Here is a 27,120-nt window from a genome sequence, read left to right as displayed (position 1 = left end):
TCTCCCCTCCTCCGAGTCGTGGCATCGCCCGGTTCTGTCCTCACCCTGAATTTCATCCTTCGGGCAGCCCTGGAGGGGCTCATGAGCTTCGTGGCTGAATGGGAATTTGCACCCAGACCTTCAGAGTCCAGCTGCTGCCCCCCACTAGCTAGGCTTCATCGGCTGTATTTGGAGCTCTTCACCTGGGCACAGCGCTGTTTGCAGAAGAAGGGCTGCAGAACCCGCAGTGGTGTGCAGGCTGCATCTCGACACAAAGCACTGCTTGATACGCACCAAAGACCTTGGATGGGGCCCAAAGGGATTCTTGCCTCTTCTGCTTGAAAGCAGGTGCACCCATGCCACGGCACAAACTGCTTTTGAATGTCTTTTTAATTTTAACAATGTGTTTTCCACATGGCATGATAAACCCAAGCCCAAACCATCCCTAAGTGAGTGCAGCTAATTTAGTTCAGTTTAGTTGCTTTGTTCTTTTGGACCGTGCCCCGCCTGTTTTCCTCCCCACCCCGTGGCTTTCCAGGGTGCTTCCTTTGGAAGGTTTCTTCCTGATGCCTTCTGTGTTCTGCACTGCCCTGACTTCATAGTTTATTTAAAGCTCCTAAGAAACCAGAGAGGACCTCTTGAAGATTTGGGAGGTGATAGTTCTTTGCTCAAATATGAATAAATGGTATGGACCATTTAATTTTTATCTCTCTCCCTTCCTTCTTAGGGGAAGTAAGTTCTGCACTTCTCTCTGAACTTATTTTTCACTGATAATGCACGTTCTCAGCTTCTTTGCCATATGGGGACCTTTTGCTGTTTCTTGACAGAACTTGCATACAAATTTTTGTGAGGGGGCTCTTTCCATCCACCACTCCCTCCCCCCACACACAGCATTTTGTATATGAAAACAATTTGCAAGGGCTTATGCCATGCTTGAAGAATACTGGGAATGGCAATCCAGACACAAAAGTTCATTTTTAGGTTAGCGTTCTTTGGAGTGGCTTCTGCTGATAGGGACTCACTTGCTCTTGAACTGGCTTCACCATAAGGTGGAGTGTGAGTGTGCGTGCGTGCATGCGTGGGTGTGAAAGAGAAAAGGGGCAGTAAAACCAAACTTCGTCTGTACTATTAAAAATAACATTTTTCCTTTTCCTCGTCTTCTAATAACTATCTGATGCTTCCCTCTGAAGTCTGTTTAACTAGAGAGATCCATTTTGGCATCCAGTTTTGCTACTGTCTTAAACAGTGACATGCATACAAGGACTAGCAATGAATAGGGAGTTTAAAATGTCTCTGAATTCCTCTCGCGTGCCCCCCCCCTTCCTGGTAGCTTGTACATTTTTTATTATCAAATCCCGACTTCTGCTTGTCAGGTTGTCAGTCAGCGGTTTCCGCAGAACAGCATCGGAGCCGTTGGGAGTGCCATGTTCCTCAGATTCATCAACCCTGCAATTGTCTCGCCGTATGAGGCGGGGATATTGGAGAAAAAGCCACCACCTCGAATTGAAAGAGGTTTGAAGTTAATGTCAAAGGTGAGCAGTGGTGTTTGTGGTGTGATGGTGGTGGGGTGTACATAGAAGGGGAGGACTTGGTCAGTTTGTTACGTTGATGAAACAGAGGTGATTTTTAAAGAATGGTTTTAAAAGGAGTTTTGCTCAAGTATTAAGCACAAGAGCATACCTTCGTTAATGGAGTCTTTCATCCATGTCTTTACCAAAGCTTCCGCTATCCCAGAAGAAAGATTTATCTTTACTCTGGGATAGCTCTCAGCAATTCGTTAAGATCTGTCAAACAGGAACTGCTCTTTGAACAAGTTCTGCTTATCAGTACATTATGTATAGGGTTCTTCTTGCTATGTGTTTTTCTCATCAGGCACACAGAGACATTCTAGCGTTTATTTTTTCTTTTTATTGACATTACACTCTAGTCTTTTGAAGAAGCAAGATATCAAAACATATATGATAATTAATATAAATCCTACAAAAATAAAGAAAAGCAATAAGAATTAGGTTTGCTAACATTTCCTAATTTACTCTAAGTTTAAAAACAATTGAAGTTTCTATGAAATGCATTAAGATTCCCATAGCAATGGTAAGATTATCACCTAGGTCCTCATGAGATTTCCTTCAATCAGAACTCTAACATACTATCTGAATTTGCATGTTTTATTGGTTATCTTATGCAGATATCAAAGATATTTTTCATGTGATAGCATAGATAACCTATGATTGGTTTAATGTTTAATTAACTATTCATATTTTCTATTGTATAACCTTCTAAATAGCCCCAAAATGATGTTATATCCAATTTGTAAAACAAAACTATAAATCTGTGAGAAATGAAAGAAAGAGTTAAGTTTGTAGATCACCATTGGTCCATTCTACGATTGGAGAGCATTAATCTAGGTAGTGTACACCATTTTTAATTGGCTGTCAAAGATAAAAGCACACCTGTTTTTCTTATACAACAGTCTGCAAAAAACTCAGTTCATGCGAAGTGCAGACGTTCACTTAGAATACATCTGTATTGCTTTGTATTACTTTCAGTCTATATTACCTTTGCTCAAACTTTTCTGGACAACATCTGTGAAGCGATAGAAATGGATAGCAATAAGGCATTTTATTCCAACTACAGGAGCAAAGTTCACCTTAAAAACACCCATTTGAAATCTTACAAGTTCAGATTTCTGGAAGGCAGGCCACAAGAGGGTAGCGAGCGACCTGCAACTTAGAAGGCCCTGACTCAAGTTCTAACAAAACTTTATTGGAAAGGTTTTTGTGCTGGAGACCGAAGATGCCTTATTGTTTTATAACGTCTAACTAGACACCAGATGCACAGGGGGTGGGAAGGGGCCTGCAGAAAGTTGCAGAGATTCTCATAGAAATAGAGTTAGTTCAGCATCACAAAATCTGAATTTCTGGTATCCAGTTGAAAGCTACCATTCTCTCATTTCTCCCTAAAATCCTTTGCATTCGAAAATAAAGTGAACTACCAGTTCAGTTTTTTTAACCATAAGTAACTATTTTAACACTATTAGGACTGTACCCTCTTGGTACCTGTCAGTCCATTAGAGCTTCCCAGTAGTCAGCTGGCAGTTTTCCTGGCTGCTGCTCTGAAGTTCACTGAAAGCTGGGCAGCAGCGGGTGGCATCAGCTGTGTGACGGAGGGAGAAGCTGATTCTGGCCCCTTCCCCTGACGTGGAAAGTCCCTGCACCCACTTCTATAAGACCAGAAGGGGTTCCATTTTCATGTTAACCAGAAAGCATGAGAATTTCTTGAAAAGAAATTGTGGACTTCCAAGAATCCTAAACCCCAGTTGGTGACATACTGCTGCATTATTATTCTGCCGTGCTTTTAATTAATTTTAAATTGAGAGTCTCTGCTACTTTTGTCCTTTTAGTCTTTTATATTTGCTTTTTAAAATATTTATTTCAATAATTTTAATACTTTTTTTAGTTTATTGGCTCTTCCTGTTTAAAGTTGTTAAGGCCCAGGGGAAAAATGGGAAAAACTCAGGAAAAAGCTCCCCCTCCCAGCGCTTTTTTCAGTTTTGGGAAATTTTGGGGAGCACTGAAAAAGCCTTGTATGTAATATTCTCTTTTTGAGTGAGAAAACCCTTGATTTAAAAAGCAATTCACTCATTTCAAATGTATAGCAGTAAAAAAATCTCAATTTTTCTAGTAGAAAAATTTGGAAGGTTTGTGGAACACTATAAAAAACTGTCCGTTTCAATTTTTCCCAAAATATCTGTTTCTTTTGGGGGTGGGGATTGTTTTTTCCTATGGATTCAAAAATTCTGGAAATGTTTAATCTCTATTGCAGTTTGAGTGTTTTCTATAAACTGCTGTGAGAGTGTAGAAAAATAAAAGATAGAAGAGACCCATCTTTCCCCCACCCCTGCCATTTTATTTAAATTCCTGAGCCACTGCTATACCGTTGTCCTTACAAATATGTTTCTAAGCACTAGAAAGCTTTCAACAAAATGGATGAAGCCAAAGAACCAGCCTAGCTGCTTTTCGCAGGCAGTAACCCAGTTTAAACGAGAGGTTCTGTGAGTGCCACAGGGGGGTGCTTTTGCCTTAAGCCAGTGCTGCATTTCAGCCATTCTTAAGACTTAACCCGTGAGGTGAGCAGCTGAAGCATATAGCCCCAATGAAAACATTTGCTGGTTGTGCCACTTTAGGGGTTCTTGGAGTAAAAACTGAAGTAGTTGGTGTACACAATCCCTTAATGACAGCACTAGTAAAGTTTTCAGGCATCTTGTATCAAAACAAACACTTTAATGTCTAGAATGTATTGAGGAACAAAAGAATTCAAAAGCTCTGTTTGTCTCGTTGTTACATCACCCACCTGAGCAGTTTTATTTCTTATCCAGGTGCTGCAAAGTATTGCCAACCATGTCCTGTTTACAAAGGAAGAACACATGCGGCCGTTCAATGACTTTGTAAAAAGCAACTTTGATGCTGCCCGGAGGTAAGCCAGTTGAAACATGATGTTTGAAAGTTTTGCCTCTTCAGTCAAAGTTTGTGTTCACAAGATCACGAGATGCTTGACCTGGCTGACCCAGGATGCTATTGATTGTGACCACCGCCAGTTGGGTGTTGTGGAAGTTAAGACTCCCCATTGGTAGGTATCTGGACATGGGCTGGCCACCTTACGTAGCAGTGGGTGGATTTGGATCATGTCTGTCAGATGCCACAACCCTGTACGGCTGCAACAAGCATGTGAGGAGTCTGTAGGTCATCCTTGCAGAATCGGTCACAGTGCCTGCCTCCCACCCCAGACCTCAGGAGCAGTCACCATCAAGTCTTTATTCCTTAGCTGCCACTCTGCAGGCTTCTCTTAATAATAACATTCAATTTCATTGCCCTCCAGGACAACTTAACACCATTCACAGTGGGTTACAAAGTGTGTTGTTTTTATTCCGACAACAATCACCCTGCGAGGTGCGTGTGGCTGAGAGAGCTCTGAGAGAGCTGTGACTGATCCAAGGTCATCCAGCTGGCTTCAAACAGAGCAGTGGGGAATCAAACCAAATTCTCCAGATTCGAGTCCTGCCACTCTTAGCCACTGCACCAAACTGGCTCCAGCATTATTGGTTCTTGCTTCCAGCTTACAATTATGATGTGTGTGTTGCGGGGCGGGGGAGGTCTGGGTTTGAACGTTGCAGATCGTATGTCACTCGGAATGTCCGAGTGCCCGTCACTTGACAAAGGAAGGATTCTCCACTTGAGAAGGGCCTATGATCACCTGCTGTGCTCATAGGACAGTCCCGGATTCAATCCCTGGCTTCTCCGTGAAAGGGATCCCAGGCAGCAGGTGACAGGAAGGACAGCCTTCCAGAGAGGTGATATTGAACCGTGGTAGACCGGTGGGTCTGACTCAGCAGGAAGCCGCTGCATATCTTTGTACCCATCAGCCTCTTGTGCTCCGCTGCCACCCATGCCACACTGGGTGACAGAAAGAGCACCGCAGAAAACTGCCCGCAGAGCAGGTGTTTCATATATCAAAACAGATGGGGTGGGGGAACCTACCCAGTTTTGACTGGGGAAAATGCCTTCCAGACCTGAAATGGTGCAGATCAACCAGACACTGAGCAGGATCTTCTAAAAGGAAATTCTGGGTGAAGCCAAGGATGGGTGAGGAATCATGGCTCATATGGCCCCAACTTTTTATCTCCAGGAGAAGGGGAGGTATGCTAATAGGCCAAAATTAGAAGTGCATTTGCAGAATTGGGCATATCCTGGTGCTGATTTTGGTAATGTTCCTGCCCGTTTGCTGGTGTTGTCTCTGTTGTGAGGTGTTGGTGGCAGAGAACGCACTGTCAGAAAGGGGTCAGTCTTTATGCACAATCTCCCTTCTCTCTGTCATTTCTGTAAGCATGTAAAGAGCAGCCAAGAGTGATTAGCTCAGCTGCAGTGCTGTAGTGCCTTCATCTGGTGCAACCCAATGCTGGAAGAAAAAAGAAATTCCATGAAGACAATTATGTAAAGCACTTGCCATAAGGCACCAGATCAAGGATTTGTGTGTCCTTTTAAAAAAAAATCCTGGCCGCTTTTGATGCACTGAAGTGCTTTGATATCTCTGCCAGAGAGGCTGATGGCTTTTCTTTCTGTGTAGGTTTTTCCTTGATATTGCATCGGATTGTCCAGCGAGTGACACTGTGAATCATAGCCTGTCTTTTATCAGTGATGGCAACGTACTGGCTCTGCACCGTCTTCTCTGGAACAATCAGGAGAAGATTGGCCAATACCTTTCCAGCAACAGGTATAAGTAACTGACCAGTGGTTAAAAATGGGTTTGCATTGGTTTGGTTAGGGTTGAAGGTGACGTGGGGGCATATTCTAGGGATTTTGGTGGGTCGATCTGCCTTTTCACTGAGCAGCATTGAAGCAGTTTAGAAAAGGGCTTTATTTTGGAATAGCACATTTTGATCCATGCAGCTGCTCTGTTTTACTTTATACAGTACTTATGCTTTTCTTGTGCAGATGCTGGAGAATGTTAAGTCTATGCACTCAACTTTCTACTTAAAACAAATGTGTAAAAATATGTTAAAAACATAGTTTTATATAGCTAGTGTGGCATAGGACTAGAAAGACTAAAATACAAATCTCAGGCACACACTATATGACCTTGGACAAGTCACTGAGACCATGGTTGCCTGATCTGTAAAGTGGGAATCCCTCTTGATGTCCTTCAAGAGACAGTTTGTAAGCAGTCAGTAGAATTTACTGGCAGTTCTGCAGTAGAATATATGCTTCTTAGATTTGAAGCTCTGGCTTCAAAGCTCACTATTTCCATTTAAGTTGTGTAAATGTCAAGATTGGGACTATTGGCTGGAGCTGGTAGTTGATGCTGTAGGATTTGGTGGCTGGACCACTGGTTTGACAGTATCCATGCAGCTTTTTATTTTAACTCTTGGGCCTCAGGTATTCATTCACCAATGGGAATATCAAAATGGTTGGCTCTCCATCTGTGTTTGCACACTCCTCTGTTCACATGAGTTGGACAGCCCTTGGGTTGAGGGAAGGAGGGGTTTTCATCTGGAGCCAGAAACGCTTCTGCTTGCCGAAGGCAAACTGCATCTTGTGTGCTGATTACCAGCGACAGTCCGTGGGAATGAAAAAATCTGAAACGTTCAGTAGATACAAAATGATACACTAAAGAAGTAGCAGGAATTGTGTTGGGTTTTATTGATTAAAACATGATTATCCTAGGGACCACAAAGCCGTTGGAAGGCGACCGTTTGACAAGATGGCAACTTTGCTTGCATATCTTGGTCCTCCTGAGCACAAGCCTGTGGCAGATACACAGTGGTCCAGCATAAACCTCACCAGCTCCAAGTTTGAAGAGTTCATGACTAGGTAATTCTATTTCTATTTTTTATTTATTCAATTTCTAGCCCACCCTCCCCATGAATGGGCTCGGGGCGGGTCACATCCAAGTATAAATACAATTAAAACCACCATAAAATCATGACAATAATAAATTTATGGTTTGCAATTTCTAGGATTGCAGGCCATATTTTTATCATCCATCTCTGCTGATAGTGCATAGCGGGGAAGACGGGATCAGCCATTCTGGTCGGATTGATTCACAGGGGGGCAGGGGCAAGATGACTAACAGCAGGCTGGTAGGGAGGCTCGCCAGATGACCCAAACCAGCCTCCGCCATATGCCTGGCAGAACCTCTCCATCTTACAGGCCCACCGAAAGGATAGAGCATCTTGGCAGGCCCGAGTGTCCACAGACAGAGAGTTCCATCAGGTTGGAGCCAGGACCAAAAAGGTCCTGGCTCTGGTCGAGGCCAGTCGAGCCTCCCTGGGGCCAGGGGCCACCGGTAATTGTTTGTCAGCTGATCTAAGTGCTCTCTGGGGTACGTACAGCATGAGGCAGTCCCGCAAGTATGCTGGTCCAAGTCCACTCAGGGTTTTATAGGTCAAAACCAAACCTTGTATCTGATCCGGAATTCCATGGGGAGCCAGAGTAACTACTGCAAGATGGGAGTGATATGCGCCCTATATTTTTTAATGTAATGTCATTTATAGAGAGAGTACCAAATAGGACATGTGCAGCAGCATTCTGGATCCATTGCAATTTCCGGGTCAGACCCAAGGAAAGCCCAGCGTAGAGCGAGTTACAGTAGTCCAACCTGGAGGTGACCATTGCATGGATTGACAGGCAAGCTGCCTGGCCTGCCAGAGATGGAAAAAAGCAGACCAGGCAACTGCCGCGACCTGGGCCTCCATTGATAAGGAGGTATCCAGCATCACCCCTAAGCTCCTGACTGGTGGAACGGGCACAGGTGGTGCTCCATCAAAGGTCAGGGAATGCATATGTTGAATGTTAACCAGAGTGAGAAAGATACCTGTGGCGTTTCCTGCATGGGCCTGTCTGGTAGCAGCAGTGGTTCTCTTCAGAAGCCCTGCTTTGAGTGTCCCTGCTTTCTAGGCCGTTTCTGTGCTGGAGTCCTGCCTTGAAAAATCTTCCCCTCTACTTGGTCTGTGGCTTGGGCACCAGATTATTTCCCCAGACATGGCTTCTTCTATGTTCTTTGCCCTGATTCTTACACTGCTATGTTCTGTGTTTCTTTTTCATTTCTGTTTCCTTATTTTCACACTGCAGTTACAGACTATTTTCAGGGTTTATTGCTCTTTATGCTTTCACTGTTACTGAAGTATATCTCTTGGTGCCATAAGATATCTTGGTTTTGCCACAGAGGACTAAAGGGGCTCTTCCCTGAGAACCTTGTTGTTGTTGTTGTTAAGCTTGAGTATTCATTCAGTGCAATAGGCTGATGTTCATGTCTCCCCACCCCCAACCCTTTTCCTATATGTTTGGACTCCAGCCAAATACTTTAGGCAAAAACATTGCCCCAATTGATGTATGGGACAGTACTTGGACCCCCCCTCTATCCACTTTGCACCACTAGAAAAAGTCCAGTCAAGATTTCTGAGAGCTTTATTTCAGGTTCCTAGTTGTGTGTGAAATGCCAGTCTTCGCCTTGAGTCGGGCCTGGTAAATGTAGAGGCCAGGATAAGCCTCGCCTCCACCAACTTTTGTTTAAAATTGGCATACAACCCAAATGGTCTGATAGCCTTAGCCCTACAAGACAATTTTCAATCTTGGGAGAAGTATGGGTCTCTCTTGCAAATCTGTCCTGCGATTGGGCTATGATCAAGCAAAATTATTGATCAAACAAAGGTTGAACACCAAAGAAATATAATTGAATATAATTGAACACCAAAGAAATATAATTGAACACCAAAGAAATATAAGCATTGTCCCAAGTTTCCCGATTCCAGACAAACTTAAATAAGTTGTTGCCCCGGCACCTTATCTCGCTATCTTGGAAGTGCCCAGTCAAAGGAGAGCTTTCACTTTGGTGAGATGACCAGTCCTCCCCTCTGCAGTCTTAGAGTGGAGGTATAAAAAGAGTCCCATGAAGGAGAGAACCTGCCCTTGCGAGTCACAAGGTGGGGGGATCCATTCAACATGTGCGGTTCTACTGCCGTTTTTACCAGGAAGCCCTGTTAAGCTTAATCTTCCCTCTGTTCAATAAATACTAAGGTGTTTCTGATGCCAATATTTCAAAGACATTTTTAATGGATGCTACCCCACAGGTTACTATTAGCTGTGCTAGATTTTTCTCAGCAGCCTGCAGAATTCATCATCAAATTTTAGGTGTGGATTTCTAATTTTGAATTTTAAATACTGACCATTGGTTGGTTTAATGCTGTTCTTTTATAACGTATGTTTTAAACATTTGTATCTGTTTTATACTGGTCAGCTGAATAAAAGCATTGAACTACAGCAGAATACTTGAGAGGGAGAGGTTAGCTATATCACAGGCTTATTTGTGTTCATGTTTCCACATATGTGGAAGTATTTTGGGTAAGCCTGAAACAGATGGCAGCAAATTTCTGTTTTTTAAAAGAAGATTGTAACCAGACCAACTTGAACTTTATCATGCTCAACCCCCCCCCCCCACTTTTTATGGTTTTAAAAGTGTCTTGCATAGATTAATTGTAAGATGCAACAGAACAGATTGGATGACAGTAGATTAAATGTGTGCTGAATGCCTGTGCCTTATTACACTAATACTCAATAAGCCGTTTCAGTTTTTTACTAAACATATTCCTTCATCTGCGCTAAATTAATTTAGCCTACCTGCATATTCCTTGTCTCTCATTTCTTCTCTCCGGTATTTGGAATAAAGAATTCTAGCTGCAGTTCCCATTAATTTTCTCTCTCTCTCTCTCTCTCTCTCTCTCTCTCTCTCTCTCTCTCTCTCTCTCTCTCTGTGTGTATCTTCACATTTTTTATTAGCACAAAACAGAAAACAAATAAAAAAGTAAACAAGGGAAAAGAGAAAACAGTGCTGGCTACAAAAACATTGTTAGCAAATCTATACATAGGTATCTATAAAAGGTTTCCAAATAGTTAAAAATAAGTCCATACACAATTGCCTTCTATATGTGATATGTTCAAAAGTTTATACGTTTATAAGGTCTTCAGTCCAGTGATTTACAGGAAGTGGACTTTTGTCTTTCCAGTGTTGTAGTATAAGTCTTTCAGCGATTGAAAGGGCACGGAGGGTCCATTTCTGTTGACCCTCAGTTAGATTCCAGGAGACAGGCAAGTAGTTTAACAGTACTTTAACAGCCTCAAAATTTTATTTATTTATTTTCAATTTATATTCTGCCCTCTCCACATTTCCAGCAGGCTCAGGGCAGATTACAGACACATACAGTTAAAATATATAAAACAATTATTATAAATTAGCAACCATAAAAACATCCAAAATTACTACATAATTTAAAATACATATAAACATGAACATAGCAGTTTTCTATGAGTTTTCTAACACAAAATTAATATAATAACTTCCCCCCCAAAAGGGCTGAATGACTGAACATGTCCAAAGCATATGCTTAAGAGAGGCATCCTGTGAGTTACACCACCAACAGTCAGGCACTGTGCTTAAACCTCGAGTAGAAAGATGCTGTGGTGTCCAGTATACCCTAAACATAATTTTTTTGCTGAATAGTTTGCAACTTAAGATCTGTAGTAGCTGCAGGAAAATGACTTAAAGCCTTATCTCATTGCTTTGGCAAAACTGAACACTCCATATCATTATTCCTTCCTTCCTTCCTTCCTTCAGAATATGCATGCTGGTAGCGTGGTAGCTTATTAAAAATTATAGAGTGGAAGAATTTGAAATGATTTTAAAAGCTCTGAAAGGCTTGTGTGGCCTGATTTCTCCTCTTTAAATGATGTTCAGCTTCTCTGCCATTCCCCTCGTCTTGGAGCATACGCTGTCATTTTCAGGCTGTTGGGGATTTCTCCTCTTTTTCTCTTGGTTAAACTGGGCTGGCTCAGAGTTTTTGGCACCCTAGTGAACCATGAATCCCCTCCCCCTTTTTGGCACCTCTCAAAATCTGGTGCCTAGGTGATGGCACAGGCTTTCCTATTGGCTGGGCCAGCCCTGTATGTAAAAAAAAAAATTTTTGGCATACCTGCGGAGTATTCCCATCCCCCGGAGTATGTTTGTAGGTGTCAAAGTGTAGCTTTTGTGATTAATTTGGGGACCATTTTACAATGGTATTCTGGTTATTCCTTTGAGCCTTTGTAACCAAAGAGCTTTAATATATAGACAAGACCACCAAAGATGGGGGAAAGCTCCTAATTCTTTTATGCATTTCTGAGACAGAAACTTTATAATTGCCTGTAATCCTGTGGGATGTATAGAGCGGGGGTCCCCAGTGTAGCGCCCGTGAGCACCATTGCGCCCACTGACACTTTTCCTGATGCCTGTCAAGTGTTTATAGAAAGTGGATGGGTCCAGGTGGGGCTTCTGCCAAGCATGGCTTCTCATTGGCCATTGGAGATTTGATTGGCTGTCCAGATTTCTGAAAACCTTGCTTTGACAGAAGCTACTTCTTCAAGGATCTTCGCTGTGTGACTGAAGTTAAGCTGTGGCATCCATTTTGTGGTTGGCTTTGCTTCCTGCAGCAGCCATTTTGTAGCAACCATTTTGTTGCTGCACCCACCACACCGAGTCAGAATTCAAAATGTGCCTATAGCCTCTAAAAGGTTAGGGACCATTGATGTAGAGTATTATGCCATGTTGTTGTCTTTATCATGCTTACGTTTGCCTCTTCAGGCACCAGGTACATGAAAAAGAAGAGTTCAAGGCCCTGAAAACTCTGAATATTTTCTACCAGGCTGGGACATCCAAAGCTGGGAATCCTGTATTCTACTATATTGCTAGGCGGTAAGACAACTTCTTTACTGTTAAAAGTAATGAAATCAACACATTTGTTTTCTCTGAGATCTGTGTACCACTAATGTTGAGTAGTTCCTTTGTGTTCTGTAAAATGTTGGCAAAATGTGTATTGTGTACAGAGATGCGCCATCACATATTTCTGATGTAAAGCTAATCTTTACAAACACTCTCGTAGGGCAAAGGTTTTTGCCATAATGTAGCTGCTACTTTGCATATGCAAGTGCTCCATGTGCACAGGCCTTACCTGAGTTGGCACAGGCTGCGGGCATGAAAGGAGTGACCCTTCTGTTTGCACAGAAAGAAGATTGTGCTTCTGTATTTTGTGGTTTTAGTCGTATACACCAAGAGAGAGAAATAGATAGAATTGATTGCTGGTTTGTTTGTTTTTTGTGCATTATGGTGTAAAAGGTGGCATACATTGTGGAGAACAGGGCAGAGCAGTGGCAGTATTTGATCATGGAGAAAGTTTATGGGCTGAATAAATATATTGTTACATTCGTGCTTCTGTTTCTCTGGGTATATTGTATGTTGTTATATTAATGTGAAGACATCAGTAGTTCAAAGCTTCATAACATCAACATGTGTGTTTTTAATGCTTTCAATAGATTCCGTCTTTTCATGGGAAGCTAGCTGATCTTGGTGCCTTTTCTGCTTTGTCCTCTGGAGTCCACATGTCCTATTTTAGGAATGCACATCATGTTCATTTCCAGTCAGCTTAAAACGATAGGTTTGGGATGCTGGTCCATTTATGACCCATTTGGCCATTTTGAGGTGTTACAAGATATATTTTGAAGGCAAAAACAAAGCCTGCCTGTTAAACTCATAGCTGTGGCAGGGACCCCTTTATTTTGAGTCTCAAACTTGTGCACAGCTCTCATTTAGGAAGGGATGTGGCTTAAACAGCTTCTCTATCTCAGCACCCTTCCAGTAAAGCTGCACGGCCTTTGCTTTGTCCTACGCTTGTGGTATCATTTTAGACATCAAAAGGAGGAGAATGGTGAGTGTTCAAGAGAGAGCAAACGGCCAGTAGCAGAAGGCACAAGTGCCCAGGAATCAAGATTGGCACCAAGTGAAATGAAATAGAACTGCAGTGAGTGGCCCCTTAAATACTAACCATGTTTTTTCCCATGAGTCTTCTTGAGTCAGAGCTCACCTGTCCAGAGAGGGGGAAAGGGAAGCATTTTGGGAATACTGATAGCAGAAATTAAAGAAGCGGAGGAAAGGAGGAGCTGAGAGGGGTTTGTCGTGAACTCCTCAGAAGTCTTTCAGGTATAAGGAATTGAAACACAGTTAGTTGTTACGCATAAGGGATGTTGAGAGGATCAGCGGTTCACCTAGCAAACATTTGTCACGGGGAAAGTGCGATTTAACCTGATATTATATAAAAATTTGTTAGACTGTTCGGACTCAGAGTCTTCTGAAAAAAGGAGCAGCTTTAAAAACACAGGGATGCTTATGTCAAATAACCAGTGCTTGTAGGGAGTGCGTTAGAAGAGCACGAGCTCAGTGTGAGCTCTCGCAAGAGGTGCTGCAACAACAACAAAAGTGCGGGAAAGAGCAAGGACCTGGTAGGGCCATTGCAGGGGCGGGGAAGTGAAATCGCAACAGGTGATGAGGAGAGGGCAGAACTGCTCAGTTCCTCCTTTTCCTCAGTCTTCTCCTGCGAGGGAGGCGGTGCTCAACGTGGCAATAACAGAACACATGATGAGACAGTAGAGTTACAACCTAGGATGGGCAAGGAGTAGTTTCTTTAAATGAAAACAAGTCCTCAGGGCCAGGGGAATTGCATTCAAAGGTACTAAAAAAACTCGTGGATGGAATGTCTGAGCCCGTCCATTATTTTTGAGAATTCTTGGAGAGCAGCTGAGGTGCCAGAGGACTGGAGGCAGGCAAATGTTGTCCCCATCTTCAAGGAGGGGGAGGAGGAGGATCCGGGTACCTACGGACCCATCTACTTGACCTTTATACCTGGAAAGTTTTGGAACAAATCATCATACAGTCAGTCCTTGAGCATTTAGAAAGGATGGATGTGATTACTAAGAAGAGCCCGCATGGGTTTCTCAAGAACAAGTCATGTCACACTAACCTTATCTCTTTTTTGAGAAAGTTACTGTCTTGCTGGATCAGGGGAGTGCTGTAGACATCGTTCATCTTGATTTCAGTAAGGCTTTTGGTAAGGTTCCACGTAATATCCTTGTCGACAAGTTAGTAACATATGGTTTGGATCCTATTACTGTTAGGTGGCTCTGTAATTGGTTGACAGAACACACCCCAAAAGTGCTTGTTAATGGTTCCTCATCCTCTTGGAAAAGAATGACTAGTGGAGTGCCTCAAGGATCGGTCCTGGGACCTGTTCTGTTCAACGTTTTGATAAGTGATTTGGATGAACAGAGGGAATGCTTATTAAATTTGCAGATGATACTATATTGGGTGGGGTAGCAAAGACGATTGAAGACAGAGTCAAGATTCAAGATGATCTTGATAGGCTGGAAAACTGGGCTAAAAGAAATAAAATGAATTTCAACAGAGATAAATGCGAAGTTCTGCATTTAGGTAGGAAAAATCAAATGCATAATTATAGGATGGGGGAGACTTGTCTTGGCAGTAGTATGTGCAAACAGGATCTAGGGGTCTTAGTAGACCATACACTGAACATGAGCTAGCAGTGTGATGTGGTAGCTAAAAAGACAAATACAATTTTAGGGTGTATCCAGATGACACAAAGTGATGATATCACTCTACTCTGCTCTGGTTAGGCCTCACCTAGAGTATTGTGTTCAGTTTTGGGCACCACAGTTTAAGATATGGACAAGCGGGAACATATCCAGAGGAGGGCAACGAAGGTGGTGAGGGGTCTGGAGACCAAGACCTATGCGGAAAGGTTGAAAAAGTTCGGTATGTTTAGCCTGGAGAGAAGACGACTGAGAGGTGATATGATAACCATCTTCAAGTACTTGAAGGGCTGTCATATAGAGTATGACACGTGGTTGTTTTCCACTGCCCCAGAAGGTCAGAACAGAACCAATTGGTTGAAATTAAATTAAAAGCGTTTTCAGCTAAGCATTAGGAAGAACTTCCTGACAGTTAGAGCGGTCCCTCAGTGGAACAGGCTTCCTCGGAGGTGGTGGGCTCTCCTTCTTTGGAGGTTTTAAAGCAGAGGCTAGATGGCCATCTGACAGCAATGCTGATTCTGTGAACTAAGGCAGATCATGAGAGGGAGGGCAGGAAGAGTTCCATCAGGGCTTAGTTCTTGTGGCCCCTTCTTACGCGCCCAGGGTAAGGCTGATCGCCACCTTGGGGTCAGGTAGCAATTTCCCCCAGGCCAGTTTGGCTAGGTGGATCTTGATGGTGTTTTATCATCTCTTGGGCATGGAGCAGAGGTCACTGGGGGTGTGGGAGAGGAGGAAGTTGTGAATTTCCTGCACTGTGCAGGGGGGTGAACTAGATGACCCTGGAGATCCCTTCCAGTCCTATGATTCTATGAATTTGTTGGCTTTAAGGTAGCCAGATGGTTGGGCCATGTTTAAAAAAAAAAGTTTTTAAAAATCAAAGATATGCATTTTCTGAGTGCACTTTCAAAGATTAGCCCTGCCTGATATCCACAGTGTGATGAACAGCAGGGAGGCACCTGGCTGGATTGCACAGACTGGGGGAGTGTAATGACTCGTGCAGGGTAGACTGCAAGCCCTTTAACAACTTGTACTTAATAGTAAATCGCCTAGGAATGGAGCTCTACTAATTTTTGGTTGAATTTGTTAGCTGGGCATAATGTGTGCTTGCCACTAATTCTGCCCCTCTTGAGTGTGTGTGTGTGTGTGGGGGGGTGTCTATTGTGATAGCTTGGTGTGGGATGTGTGGTCGGGAGGGGGCTTTGTCCCTCTCGTCCTGTGCTTAGAAACAGTTAGAGAGAAGCAAGGTGGCTGCATGAGCTGGAGGGGCGGCTCTCGCCCGCCTCCCTAACCTTGTGCTTACTCTGGAAAGCAGGAAGACGGCTTTCCAAGTCTCGCCCTGGTGAGATTGCAAGATTCCCCCAACTCTTTTTCAAGCTCAGGAGGAGGCTAATGGATCTCACCCAAACCCCTGGTGAATTAGTGAACTCATTTGTGGACCCCCGCTTAGCAATGTGATCTGTTTTTCTGTAATTCGTGCTGTAATTATATTCTTTATTAACAATTATAAAACAGATTTCATTGTAAACTGAGGCACATTGACATGGTTTCTTAGACTGAGCTTTGATTGCTTTTGTGGGGATTCATACAGCTGAATCCTCTACTGCCTTTAGATCATCAGCTCCGTTCCTCACATCTCCTTTGACAGCGTCGTTATTTTCATCATACTTCATAGACTGATTTAATACAGACCCTTGTTTAACCACCTTTAAGTGCGTTACAGATTAACATTGACAATTTGTTCGGCATGTACTACACTGCAAGATGAAAGCTGAATTTTCATATATATCCTGAAAACAAAACCGTTCAGCAGCCCTCATGGACTCTTGAGAAATTTTGCCCCCCCCCCCCCCAATACAAATATGAGCAAAACACTTAGCTGAGGATTTGCTAAGGAAATGCACACAGATAAGCAAAACACATAGACTTTACAAAATTGGGGGGGAGTAAATATTTTTATTTTTTCAAAACAAATAAGGGGTACAGAAAAGAAAAGGGGAAAGAGAACAAAAGTTTACATTTAAAAGAAAATTAAAGATATGCATTACAAGGACTATCAAAATGCAATAACCATGGCATTTAAAATATAGTTTTCAGGTATACAACACAAACCTCAGGAATATTTCCTCTCCCCATCCCAATGAATCTCCTTATTAGATGTTTAATAAACTATATGATTGAGATGGTTTAAAATGAAAAAAAAATATTTGACATTAAATATTATAAATTGTAAAATATTTAACATTATATATTGATATACTTTTACAACAGTGACATAGCTATGCTTTATGATTATTGGTTCAGAAAAAATAAGTAATGCATTTTAAAATGGTTCAAAAAGGTATACTAACAATCCTATCTCATATCTAAAACTAATTATATATAAGATATTATATCATAAAAATGTATTAATACTGATTAAATTATACTGATCAGTTGTAACACATATATCTATAATTGTATCAAAAACTTAAAACAAACATCATTTCTATTACTTTGTATAAATCAAAACTCAAATTTAGTCTGTATCATTTATTTCCCATCTTTATCTTTAATAGGAGTAATAAGTTTCTCATTTCTTTTCAAATTCTTTAAAAGGTCTTCAGTTTATGTAGTTCGTTAATTTTGCCATTTCAGCATATTTTGCCATTTTGTCTTTCCAATTTTCTCTAGTTGGACATTCCTCCACTTTCCATTTGGTTGCTATTAAAAACTCATTGACTTTGATGAAAGCTTGTTAAATTCAGGAAAATTTCATTTTGCAATTTGAGAGATCAAAGGATGAATTCTTTTTTACAAGTTACGTTCACAGTCATAGAACAGATACAAAAGTACAAAACTGAAGAGGGGTGAGATTGCCACCGCAGGAACATTGCCATGTGAGGGGGTGGTTGCGGGGGTGACAGGAGCAGCTGTCACATTAGAAGCAGCTGTACTGTTGTTCCCAGAAGCCAGATGAGGTCCATACAAAATGGCAGCCACCAGGATGGGCCAAAGTCTTCTGAACAGTCTTTTCATTCTGCATTTGTGAACAGTAAACGCAGTTAGCAGTTGCCACCCTTGAAAAAAAACTTGTTTTCATTATGGAAGTTCTTTCCATAGGGTAAATGGAAAGACCACCCAATGAAGTCAGTGGGCAGTAGATTTAGGGCAAACAAAAAGTGTTTTTTCACACAGAGCGTATTTATCTTATTGAACTCCAGATATGTGACAGTGGCAGCTTATTTAGATGGCTTTAAAAGGAGACAAGACAGATTTGTGAATTGATAGGACTTCTTCCATTTTAAAGTCAGTGGCCCCTGCAGTAGCCTGCAGACTCCCGTTGACAGCTATAAGCCGGCTAAACGTAACCTCCGAGCTCACGGGTTGTGTGCCTGCCTGGCTGCCAACTGTAGTGAGGAAGTAGGGGGGAAGGGCTACTGGTTTCTCGTCCTGCTTGTGGGCTTTCCAAGGCTTCTGGTCAGCAGCTGTGGGCCCAGGGCGCCCTACTACTGGGTGAGCTCTCGGTCTGATCCAGCATGGCTGCTCTTATATTTGCTGCATTTTCCCTAACAGAGTTCAGCAGGACTTAGTCCCAAGGAACTTTGCTTAGGTTTGCGACCTCTAATCAAGTTATTCTAGACTCCTAACTGGAATCAACTAATAGCCTGTGTTGCATGATAGTTACTTCACTTCTATGCTTTTGAATCCATAAGTAGTTGTGAATTCCTTCCTTGGTATCTACTGTCTCCAACTTTATATGTCTTCTGTTTGGATTTATAATCCAAATGAGTGCAGCTGCTTGGCGGTACGGTTTGATAATTTGGTACCGCCAGCCCACCTTGACTTCATTCATCTTGTAATGTTTTAAATCTTATTCTTGGTTTCTTCCCACTCCATACAAAGTCATTTATCCTTTTCTGCCACTTCTTTAAAGAAGTAAAGAAATTACTTCACTTCTATGGACTATAGCATAACAGCTGAGAAAATGAGCTGTGGTCTAGGAGACTGCCAGTTCGAATCTTCTGTCAGCCACAAACTCGCTAGAGCTGCTGTCCTCAGGGCACTTCCCTGGGAGTGAGCCCTGTGGCTTCACCTGGGGCGTTCTGAGTAGGCCTGTCCAGAGTGGTGTAGGCCTGCCCTAGGTGGCTTTAGGCAGGCAGCACCCTTTCTCCCATCTGTAGTATGGGGGTAATAATACTGGCCTACTCTAGAGGGGAGTTGGAAGGATCACCATAATATATGTGAAGTGCTTTGAACACTGAAAATGCTTTATACATTTATAGTACTAATACAGTGAAGTTTTCTGAATCTTAGCGACCTCAGGAGATCATGAAAACAGAACTATCTCTGTCCCACACGCTAAAATGAACCAAAAAAAAATGTCAAAATTTAATGTTTTGAAATGAGAGTTAGTGTGTTGGTTTGAAGTCAAACCTCTAATAACATGCTTGGAATTTATTTTAAGAACTTCTCAGTTATATGGATGAGGTGACTGTTTATTCCAGTAGTAGCACTTACAAATAGGCACCAGCTTGCTTGATTTACTTAACTGGTTTTGAAGGCACTCCGTACATCAGTGTGTGTGTCTGAGGAAGACGTTTGGTATTCTTACGCTGGAGTCAGGGGTTAATGGATTTGTAGAAAGAGACAGGGAATGGAACTATGAAAAGACCTGAGAAGGTAGCTAGTTCACTCCCATAATTATGAAAAGTCCCAGCTCTGCATATACCCCACTAGAGCTTCACAGGGTTGATTTCAAATGAATTGTTTAACCCTGAATGGTTTCAAAATAATTCCAGAAGGTTGTGTGCTCAGAACGGGTTATCCATCTACAGTGCCCAGTAATGATTTTTTGTAAAAATCTGTATTAGATTGGAATCGTCTTACCTCAGTAAGATGTAGCGCCAGTTTTCCATTTAACCACTAGGGCTAGGAATGTTTTCAACCACACGCATACAAGTTTTGCAGAAGCTATCTGTTTCTACATTATATGTCACGTGGCTCTGTGAGTCTGGCTGTACAGTTCGTTAAAGCTTGGATTTCATTCCCCATCTTCCTTAGATTTTGTTCCAAAATGAAATAAATAAATAGTTCTATAACTTGCTGATATAGACCCTCCCCACGCACATCCTTTTATCCAAGTTCAAAAAACCTATTCTTAGATTTATGCCTCATTGTTTAGCTTTGTCATCTTCCACTTTCATATGTATTCAATTAATTTTACGATTTATTATTCCATACCTGTTTCTGGCTTCAGGTTCTTACGATGCAAGTAAAATGCAGGAGCCACTGGGAAGTCCCGCCGGGGGCTGTCTGTGGTCCTCCAGCCCATCGCTGCTATTTAAATAGAATTTCAGGATGATTACGTGACCTCCAGCTTCACCAGTGATTGGCTCCTGTGGCTAGCAGAGATGTCTTCTTGTTGCTTTTTTCCAGGGCAACAAATGCAAACACGAAACAATCTTCCCCCAGCGTGGATCAAGGAAATAAGTCAAAGGAGAAAATCAGTGTGTTATTTCCTGAGTCTTTTTCAAAGTCCACACCCTAAAAGAAAATGTGGGGGCAGTGATGTGCAAACAGGCAAAATCAACAGTTGCCCATAAACATGTTTTCACTGTGGTTCCCCCCCCCCCCCCGCCTTACGGTATGGCCTGCCTGAGGAAATCAGGAAAGATCTCCTCTGCAAACTATGCAAAACTGAATTATTCAGGAGGGGTTTATACTCAGGCAGTAGGTCTGTACTTTCAGAAATGGCTCAGAGAGAAATCTTGGTAAAAGGACAGGGCCTATAGACTATTCTACTGGGTGCTGTCTGTTCCTGTATGCTGGGAGTTTCCACACAATTTAATATGCCATGTCAAATTACTGCAATCCTTACACTATTGTATTGTTTACTGAATGTTATTGAATCGTGATGACTTACACTATCTGCCTTGAGTATTAGTGAGAAAGGCAGACTATAAATAACATAAAATAAATGAAATTTGAAGAGAACTATTTAGTGAAATATATTTAGAGGCCCAGAGCGCATATGTGTGCAACTGTGTGTGGACTCGGTATGAGACTGTTGGGCAACTTTTAACATGTTCAGGAAATCTATGAAAGGAAATGAGTGGGTGACATTAAAAACAATTTTCAAAATATTTAGAATTTTGATGCTGCTGATTTAATGTGCAGGTGAGCATAGCATACAATCCTAGAGTTGGAAGGGTCCTTACAGACCATCTAGTCCAACCCCCTGCCCAAGTGCAGGAACAGCCTAAAGCATCCCCAACGAGTATTCGTCCAGCCGCTACTTGAAGACTGCCAAAGAGGAGGAACCCACCACATCCCTAGGCAGCCGATTCCACTGCTGGATTACTCTTAACATGAAGAAGCTTTTCCTAATGTCCAGCCGGTACCTTCCCTCCTGTAGTTTCAACCTATTTTTTCGATTATATTATATAGTCGTCGGGCTTGGTCTCCAGGCCCCTGATCATCCTGGTTGCTCTCCTCGGCACCCGTTCCAATGTGTGCACATCGTTTTTGAAGTGAGGCCTCCAGAACTGCACACAATGCACCAGGTATTATTTTATTAATGCACCAGGTATTATTTTATTGATGCACCAGGGTATTATTTTCTTATTTTCTTATGTAGCAAAATGCCTGTGCTGCCTCTCCAGACAACCTGCTCGAGGCAGCTTATAAAATGAAACGTAATAGAAGCCATAGAATAGCATTCAAAGATAGTTAAAATTGATTAACCGTTTAAACATCTACATTAATAAATGGGGTTGCTCTTACCTGGGAAACTTCTGGAGATTTTGGAGGCGGAGCCTGGGGAGAGCAGGGTCGGTTGAGGGCGAGACCTCAGTAGGGGGTAATGCCATGAAGTCCACAATCCAAACTAGCCGTTCTTCCAGGGGAACGGATCTCTGTTGCCTGGAGATCAGCCATAATTCCAGGAGATCTCCAGCCACCAGGCAGGCAACCCTATTAGATATCTAGCCAGAGCATAAAAATACCATAAAACACTTAACTGCTTAAAACAAGCCTCATAAAAAGTTCCCAGGCTAGAAATAGACTACTGCAAAAACGATTTTAGAAGATCAATCCCATAATTAAAAGCCTGGATAAACCAACGTTTTGGTACGGCGCAATTTTGTCCCATCCCTGTATCTGCCGCCTGCTGCTGAAGGTCTAGGAAGGCCTTTGCTGTCTGCTCGCCGTCTGGTTTGTGTGTGTGTGTTTGGTTCTCCATTTTATGATGTTGGCTTTAAATGACAGTGGTAAAAGGAGAAATTGAAGGATGGTTTGCTGTCTGACGGCTTTTCTTGTGCTGTTATTTTAAAAGTTTTATTCTAAGGCTGTGTTCTGTGCTGCTTAATGTTGTAATGCACTCCTTTGGTGGTGGGGGGGGGCGGTACAGAAGGGTGTAATATAAATGTTTTTAATATTTTTTCATTCCACCTCTCACTCTCTTTGTTCCTGCAACAGGATCTTCTTCTTGACAGGTCTTGGTCCTTGTCCTGGAGCTCGGGAAACCAGCAACTCCTCCTCGTGCTTGCTGTGTTCCCCAGCGTGTAGCAGTGGCTTTTTCCCAAATTGTCCCCCTCCCATTCATGGCCCCCCCCCCCGCAAGAGGTTCCAACCCCTACAGAGGTAGGGTATAGAAAATCCAAGCGATGGTTAGCAAGCAGCTTTAACTTAAAAAAAAATCCCAGTGGCAACCACAGTGTGTGCATCTTTGTTTCCTAGGAATGGTTACACATTCTATTCAAGGTGTTTCTCTTCCTGGAATGGCCTGCTTTTTCAAAAGGGCACAGTCATGCACTAATTCTACCTGTACCATGGGTGGGGCAGTACATATTGAAGCCTAAGTTGATTTTGAGCTTTGTGGTTTTATCTTAAAAAGGAAAAACGTTGATTTTTTTTCAAGCGCATTTGTTACTAAGGTTTCTCTTGTCTCCTATTCAGTGTAACTCATAGTCCAACTAGCCTGAATTGTGGGCTATAGTCAGAAATCCTTATGTTTCCTTCCCCTAAAGCAACTTAACTCAAGGAATGCTGGCAGATTACGTTGTTGATCAAATGCAAGTCTCTGAGTAGAACTATTTCTGAAAGCATTGGAGAAAACTTTCATATTTCAAGAAAGGAAAACATCGAGACTTGAGTTCTAACCAAGAGCCAAAGTGAATGAGGATGAGTCTTCTGAGCTTGTTCTATTGATAAATAGCCACGGGGGCCTGAAGGTCTAACACCTTGAGACGTTGGGGGTCCTGGGAATACTGCCGTGGATGGAATCCTCCTCCATACCCCCCTCCCCCCGAGAATGTGGGTTTAAAAAAAACCAGAGATTCACTCATGTATCTCCCTGCGTCTCATTTAGTTTGATCCCGTGAGACATGGCTTAGCCAGCTGGAGGCCTCGGTCACACAGGGAGGAGATGCTGGAAGCCAGTCAGTGCATGGAAATACAAGCAGAAAGCGCTATTCTCATAACAGCCCTGTGAGTAGGTTAGAGTGAGTGGCCCAGATTCACCCAGTGAGCTTCATGGCGGAGGGGAGACTTGAGCTCAGGGCTCTCTAGTCACATCATGCTGACATTCTTGACCTTACACTGCGTTAGCTTCACGCCTTGCAGCAGGCACCATCTTAGACAAATGGTCATCCCTGCTTCTTCTCTCCCACACAGGAAACAAAGGTTATTATATGGATTTGTGTTCTTGGCTTTTTGGCTTTTACTTCCAGACCAACCCTACTGTAAACAGCCTGTCTTTTAAAATGACACCTGCCCTTTGCAGTTTTTATGAGTATTAACAAGATGTTTAAAAGTCCGGGGTCCAATGAATTGGGCTCACCTTTAGTGGATCTAAATGTTACATAGTTAATTTCATCTGACCAATTAAACAAACAGCTTGCATCCCTACTCCTTGTACTTTAGACAGACCTGGTTAGAAATGTCTATAAAGAATCACAGGAAAAAGCTGCCCCTGTTAAATTAGTCAGGCACCTTGTATGAATTGAGTCACGTAGCAATGCACATGACTGTGCCAAGGGTTTGCTGCTATCGTTTTTGAAAACATTGCAGGGAATACATGATGCAACATGAGATCTTATTACCATTAGTTACTAGACCTTAGGTAATCCTTTCTTATGCAGATAACAGGTATGAGTAGAGAAATGCCAAACCTGGCATCATTATGCCCATAATTTTCTGACCCCATTTGAACTTTGTCCATTTTACGTTTGTCTACCATATCAAAAGCTGCAGATAGATCCAAGAGGAGTAATAATGAAGCGAGGCCTTTGCCTATATTTAGAAGGGTATTGTCTACTAAAGCTACTAGAGTCGTCTCTGCCTCATAGCCTGGCCTGAATCCAGACTGAAAAAGGTCCAAAGCACTAGAGTTATCCAAGAAGACCTGGAGTTGGTCAGCTACTGCTCTCTCAATCACTTTGGGGCAGGCTAGAGACTGGGCAATCTATCTGTAGCTTTTGATATGGAAGACCATGCCATCTTGCTGAGGCATTTAAAGGCAGAAGTGGGTATCAGAGGATGTGCCTTGGACTGATTTAAATCTAACGGATTATGCTGTTTCCAAAACTGAATGATGGATGACTATGTGATTATAAATATAAAATAGTAAATAGTCCAGTAGCACCTTTAAGGCTAACGAACTTTATTGTAGCATAAGCTTTTCAGAACCACAGCTCTCTTCGTCAGATGTGACTATAAACTTACCTCGAATCCAACTTTTCTTTCACTGTATATACTTGTAAATTGTGATCTTATCCATGAGCTTTATATGCCAGACCTTATACATAACCAATGCATTTTTCCTGATGTTGTTGGTTTCTAAGCTTGTGCCAGTAACATCGTCGCTGCAATAACTGACTGAAGTAGCACGCTCATTTTAAATGCCTATTGACGCATCCTCTAAGAGAAAAAACACATGGGACAAAATTCAACATATCACAGACTTTATTTCCTTATGCACCTCCTGACCTCCTGATACAGAACTGCCGGAGAAGGAAGGAGGAACTTAACATCCATACCTTTCTTTTCAGTTAGATTGCTTCCCAAATAAAACCATCCTAATATTCGGTGCACATCATAACAACACTGGTTGCCCTACTGGCACTCTGACCGATGGTGCAGGAGAACTTTACTTTTGCAGAGGAGAGGATTTGTGTGCTGCTGTATGGGGAAGAGAGCATCCTTTGTGGATTACTTACTGGAAACATTTATATGCTGTCTTTCCACCTAAACAGGGTCCCCAAGGCGGTGAACAACAGATAGTAAAACAGTTAAAACATTAAAATAACATTTGAAATGTATATATAAATACAATAAAAACATATATTAAGACTAACCAACTTTATTGTAGAATAAGCTTTCGAGAGCCACAGCTTTCTTCGTCATATGCATGATGCATCTGACGAAGAGAGTTGTGGCTCCCGAAAGCTTGTGCCACCATAAAGTTGGTTAGTCTCAAAGGTGCTACTGGACTCTTTACTATTTTGCAACTACAGATTAACACTGCTAACTCCTCTGGATCAGTACAAAGATACAAACATATAACCAGTCCCACATACAACAAGGAAGGAGGCCAGTAAATATATGTACAAGAGAACACACACACAACATGAACAGAGAGAAAGGGCCAGTGGAAGTTATTGGGGGTATATCCAACAAAACAAAACAAAAATCTTCATCTGTTGGCAGAAGACAGGAGTGGAGGGAGATAAATCCGTCTCCCTGGGGAGGGAGTTTCATCAGAGTTTTAGTGCCACAGCCAAGAAGGGCCTTCCTCAGTTTGGCACCCACCTGTCCTCAGATGGCAGGGGCACCCAAAGCACTCTGGTCTGAAGATGACCAGAGTGGACGGGGTAGGTTCATATGGGAAAAGATGGTCCCTGAGGTATGCTGGTCCCCAGCTGTATAGGGCTTTAAAGGTTTAGGCAGATGGTGGTTCAAGAAGAGTCCCTTTGGTATCTTAATTCCCAAGAGGGTCCTCCGTTACTCTCTTTCTGCGCCAGCTTAAGACCTTCCTGGTTTTGCTTGCCTGCTTATTTAGTTTTCATCTGTGTTTTGTGCAATCAATCTCTTTTTTCATTTTTGAATGTTTTTCTTCTTTTGTATAGCACTTTGAGTCCTTCTAGCAGCCCTTACATTCTCTAATTAAAAAGTCTCAGTGGCTTCTGCGTGGGGTGTGGGGACCAGAACCTCATTCCACCCTAAAGGATTCAGTTCTAGGCCTCTTGTTGATCCTGCTGCTGCTTTCCTCTAATCTGACACAAATGCTGAAAACGAGTCATGAAGCACTTGTGGCAACGAGACCCGTAGTTATGAGATGCGTCTCTAACACCACAATGATGCTGCATGATATGGCCACAAGGGGGCATATCCAGATCTCTCAGCCCTTTGGAGGAAACGTTAACGTTCCGGGGGTCTTTTTTTAAAAAGCGTTTTCTAGTGTACATTTAAGATCTCTTAGGTGTACACTTGAAAAAGAGCAAGGTGTGAATCGGCCCTTGGCTGCCTGACCAGTGGGCTGTGCCTTTCGGAGTGACTCAAGGCCCTGCAGAGATCCCTGGAGCTGCCCTCACCCCCCACCCCCCTCGCTTGGAAGCCAGTTCCTCCGCTGTCTCACAACAGGCCTCCCAAGGAAATGTGTGTTAAGCTCTGAGGTGTAAGATGGTTATTTGCCATGTAACAATTAAGTGCTATTTTTGCCTTTCTGCTCTTTTGGCGAGTATATAATTTTCCAGACAGGAAAGCGTTGGTTACTATCTTGAGGACTTTGTGTTACTTTGACTTGTGGTGTTCACAAACTTTGTTTGGTTATGTTCCATGTGTGCTGTGGTGGACGCTGCTGTTTTGAATTTCCTTAGTTGTTGAGCTGCCAGAGCTCTGTATTTTTATTTTATTTATTGTATTTGTATTCCGCCTTCCCCGCGAGCGGGCTCAGTGGCTGGTCCCTTGTCCACAAATGATGCGGCCTCCTCCCCCATGTGGAAACTACGTTGTTATGATGCCTTCTGTTGGATGGACTTCAGTTAAAAGCTGGCCGTGGTAGATGCTTCCCTGGAACTCATGCCGTTAAATGAAATCTTCTCTATTGGCACCCATGTGCATTTTTTACCCATTTGCTAGCTTTGATCTTCTTGAAGAATATAGAGCATTGGGCTCTAAGAAATGAAGGTGGCTCATGTTGGGG

General features: G+C 42.5%; 1 protein-coding gene and 1 long non-coding RNA gene across 3 annotated transcripts in view; one reads left to right on the top strand and one right to left on the bottom strand.

Annotated features, from left to right (window-relative positions):
- NF1 (neurofibromin 1) overlaps positions 1 to 27,120 on the top strand; it is a 290,705-nt gene that overhangs the window by 99,773 nt on the left and 163,812 nt on the right. For both annotated transcript variants that reach the window (XM_055001104.1, XM_055001103.1), the window contains 5 exons: positions 1,353 to 1,511; positions 4,355 to 4,452; positions 6,100 to 6,246; positions 7,197 to 7,343; positions 12,145 to 12,255. In XM_055001104.1, coding sequence (XP_054857079.1) covers positions 1,353 to 1,511; positions 4,355 to 4,452; positions 6,100 to 6,246; positions 7,197 to 7,343; positions 12,145 to 12,255 — 662 coding nt within the window. The remainder of the gene's footprint in view (positions 1 to 1,352; positions 1,512 to 4,354; positions 4,453 to 6,099; positions 6,247 to 7,196; positions 7,344 to 12,144; positions 12,256 to 27,120) is intronic.
- On the bottom strand, positions 16,873 to 20,424 carry LOC129344465 (uncharacterized). The gene is made up of 2 exons (XR_008598395.1): positions 20,160 to 20,424; positions 16,873 to 17,955 (listed from the first exon to the last, which is right to left on the bottom strand). It is a non-coding gene; the product is annotated as an uncharacterized LOC129344465 (long non-coding RNA).

The sequence above is a fragment of the Eublepharis macularius genome, chromosome 17 (genome assembly GCF_028583425.1).
Source record: "Eublepharis macularius isolate TG4126 chromosome 17, MPM_Emac_v1.0, whole genome shotgun sequence".
In the NCBI taxonomy this organism is placed as follows: domain Eukaryota; kingdom Metazoa; phylum Chordata; class Lepidosauria; order Squamata; family Eublepharidae; genus Eublepharis; species Eublepharis macularius.
Note: the sequence above shows the minus strand (reverse complement) of the source record. Positions and strands in the feature narration are given on the sequence as shown.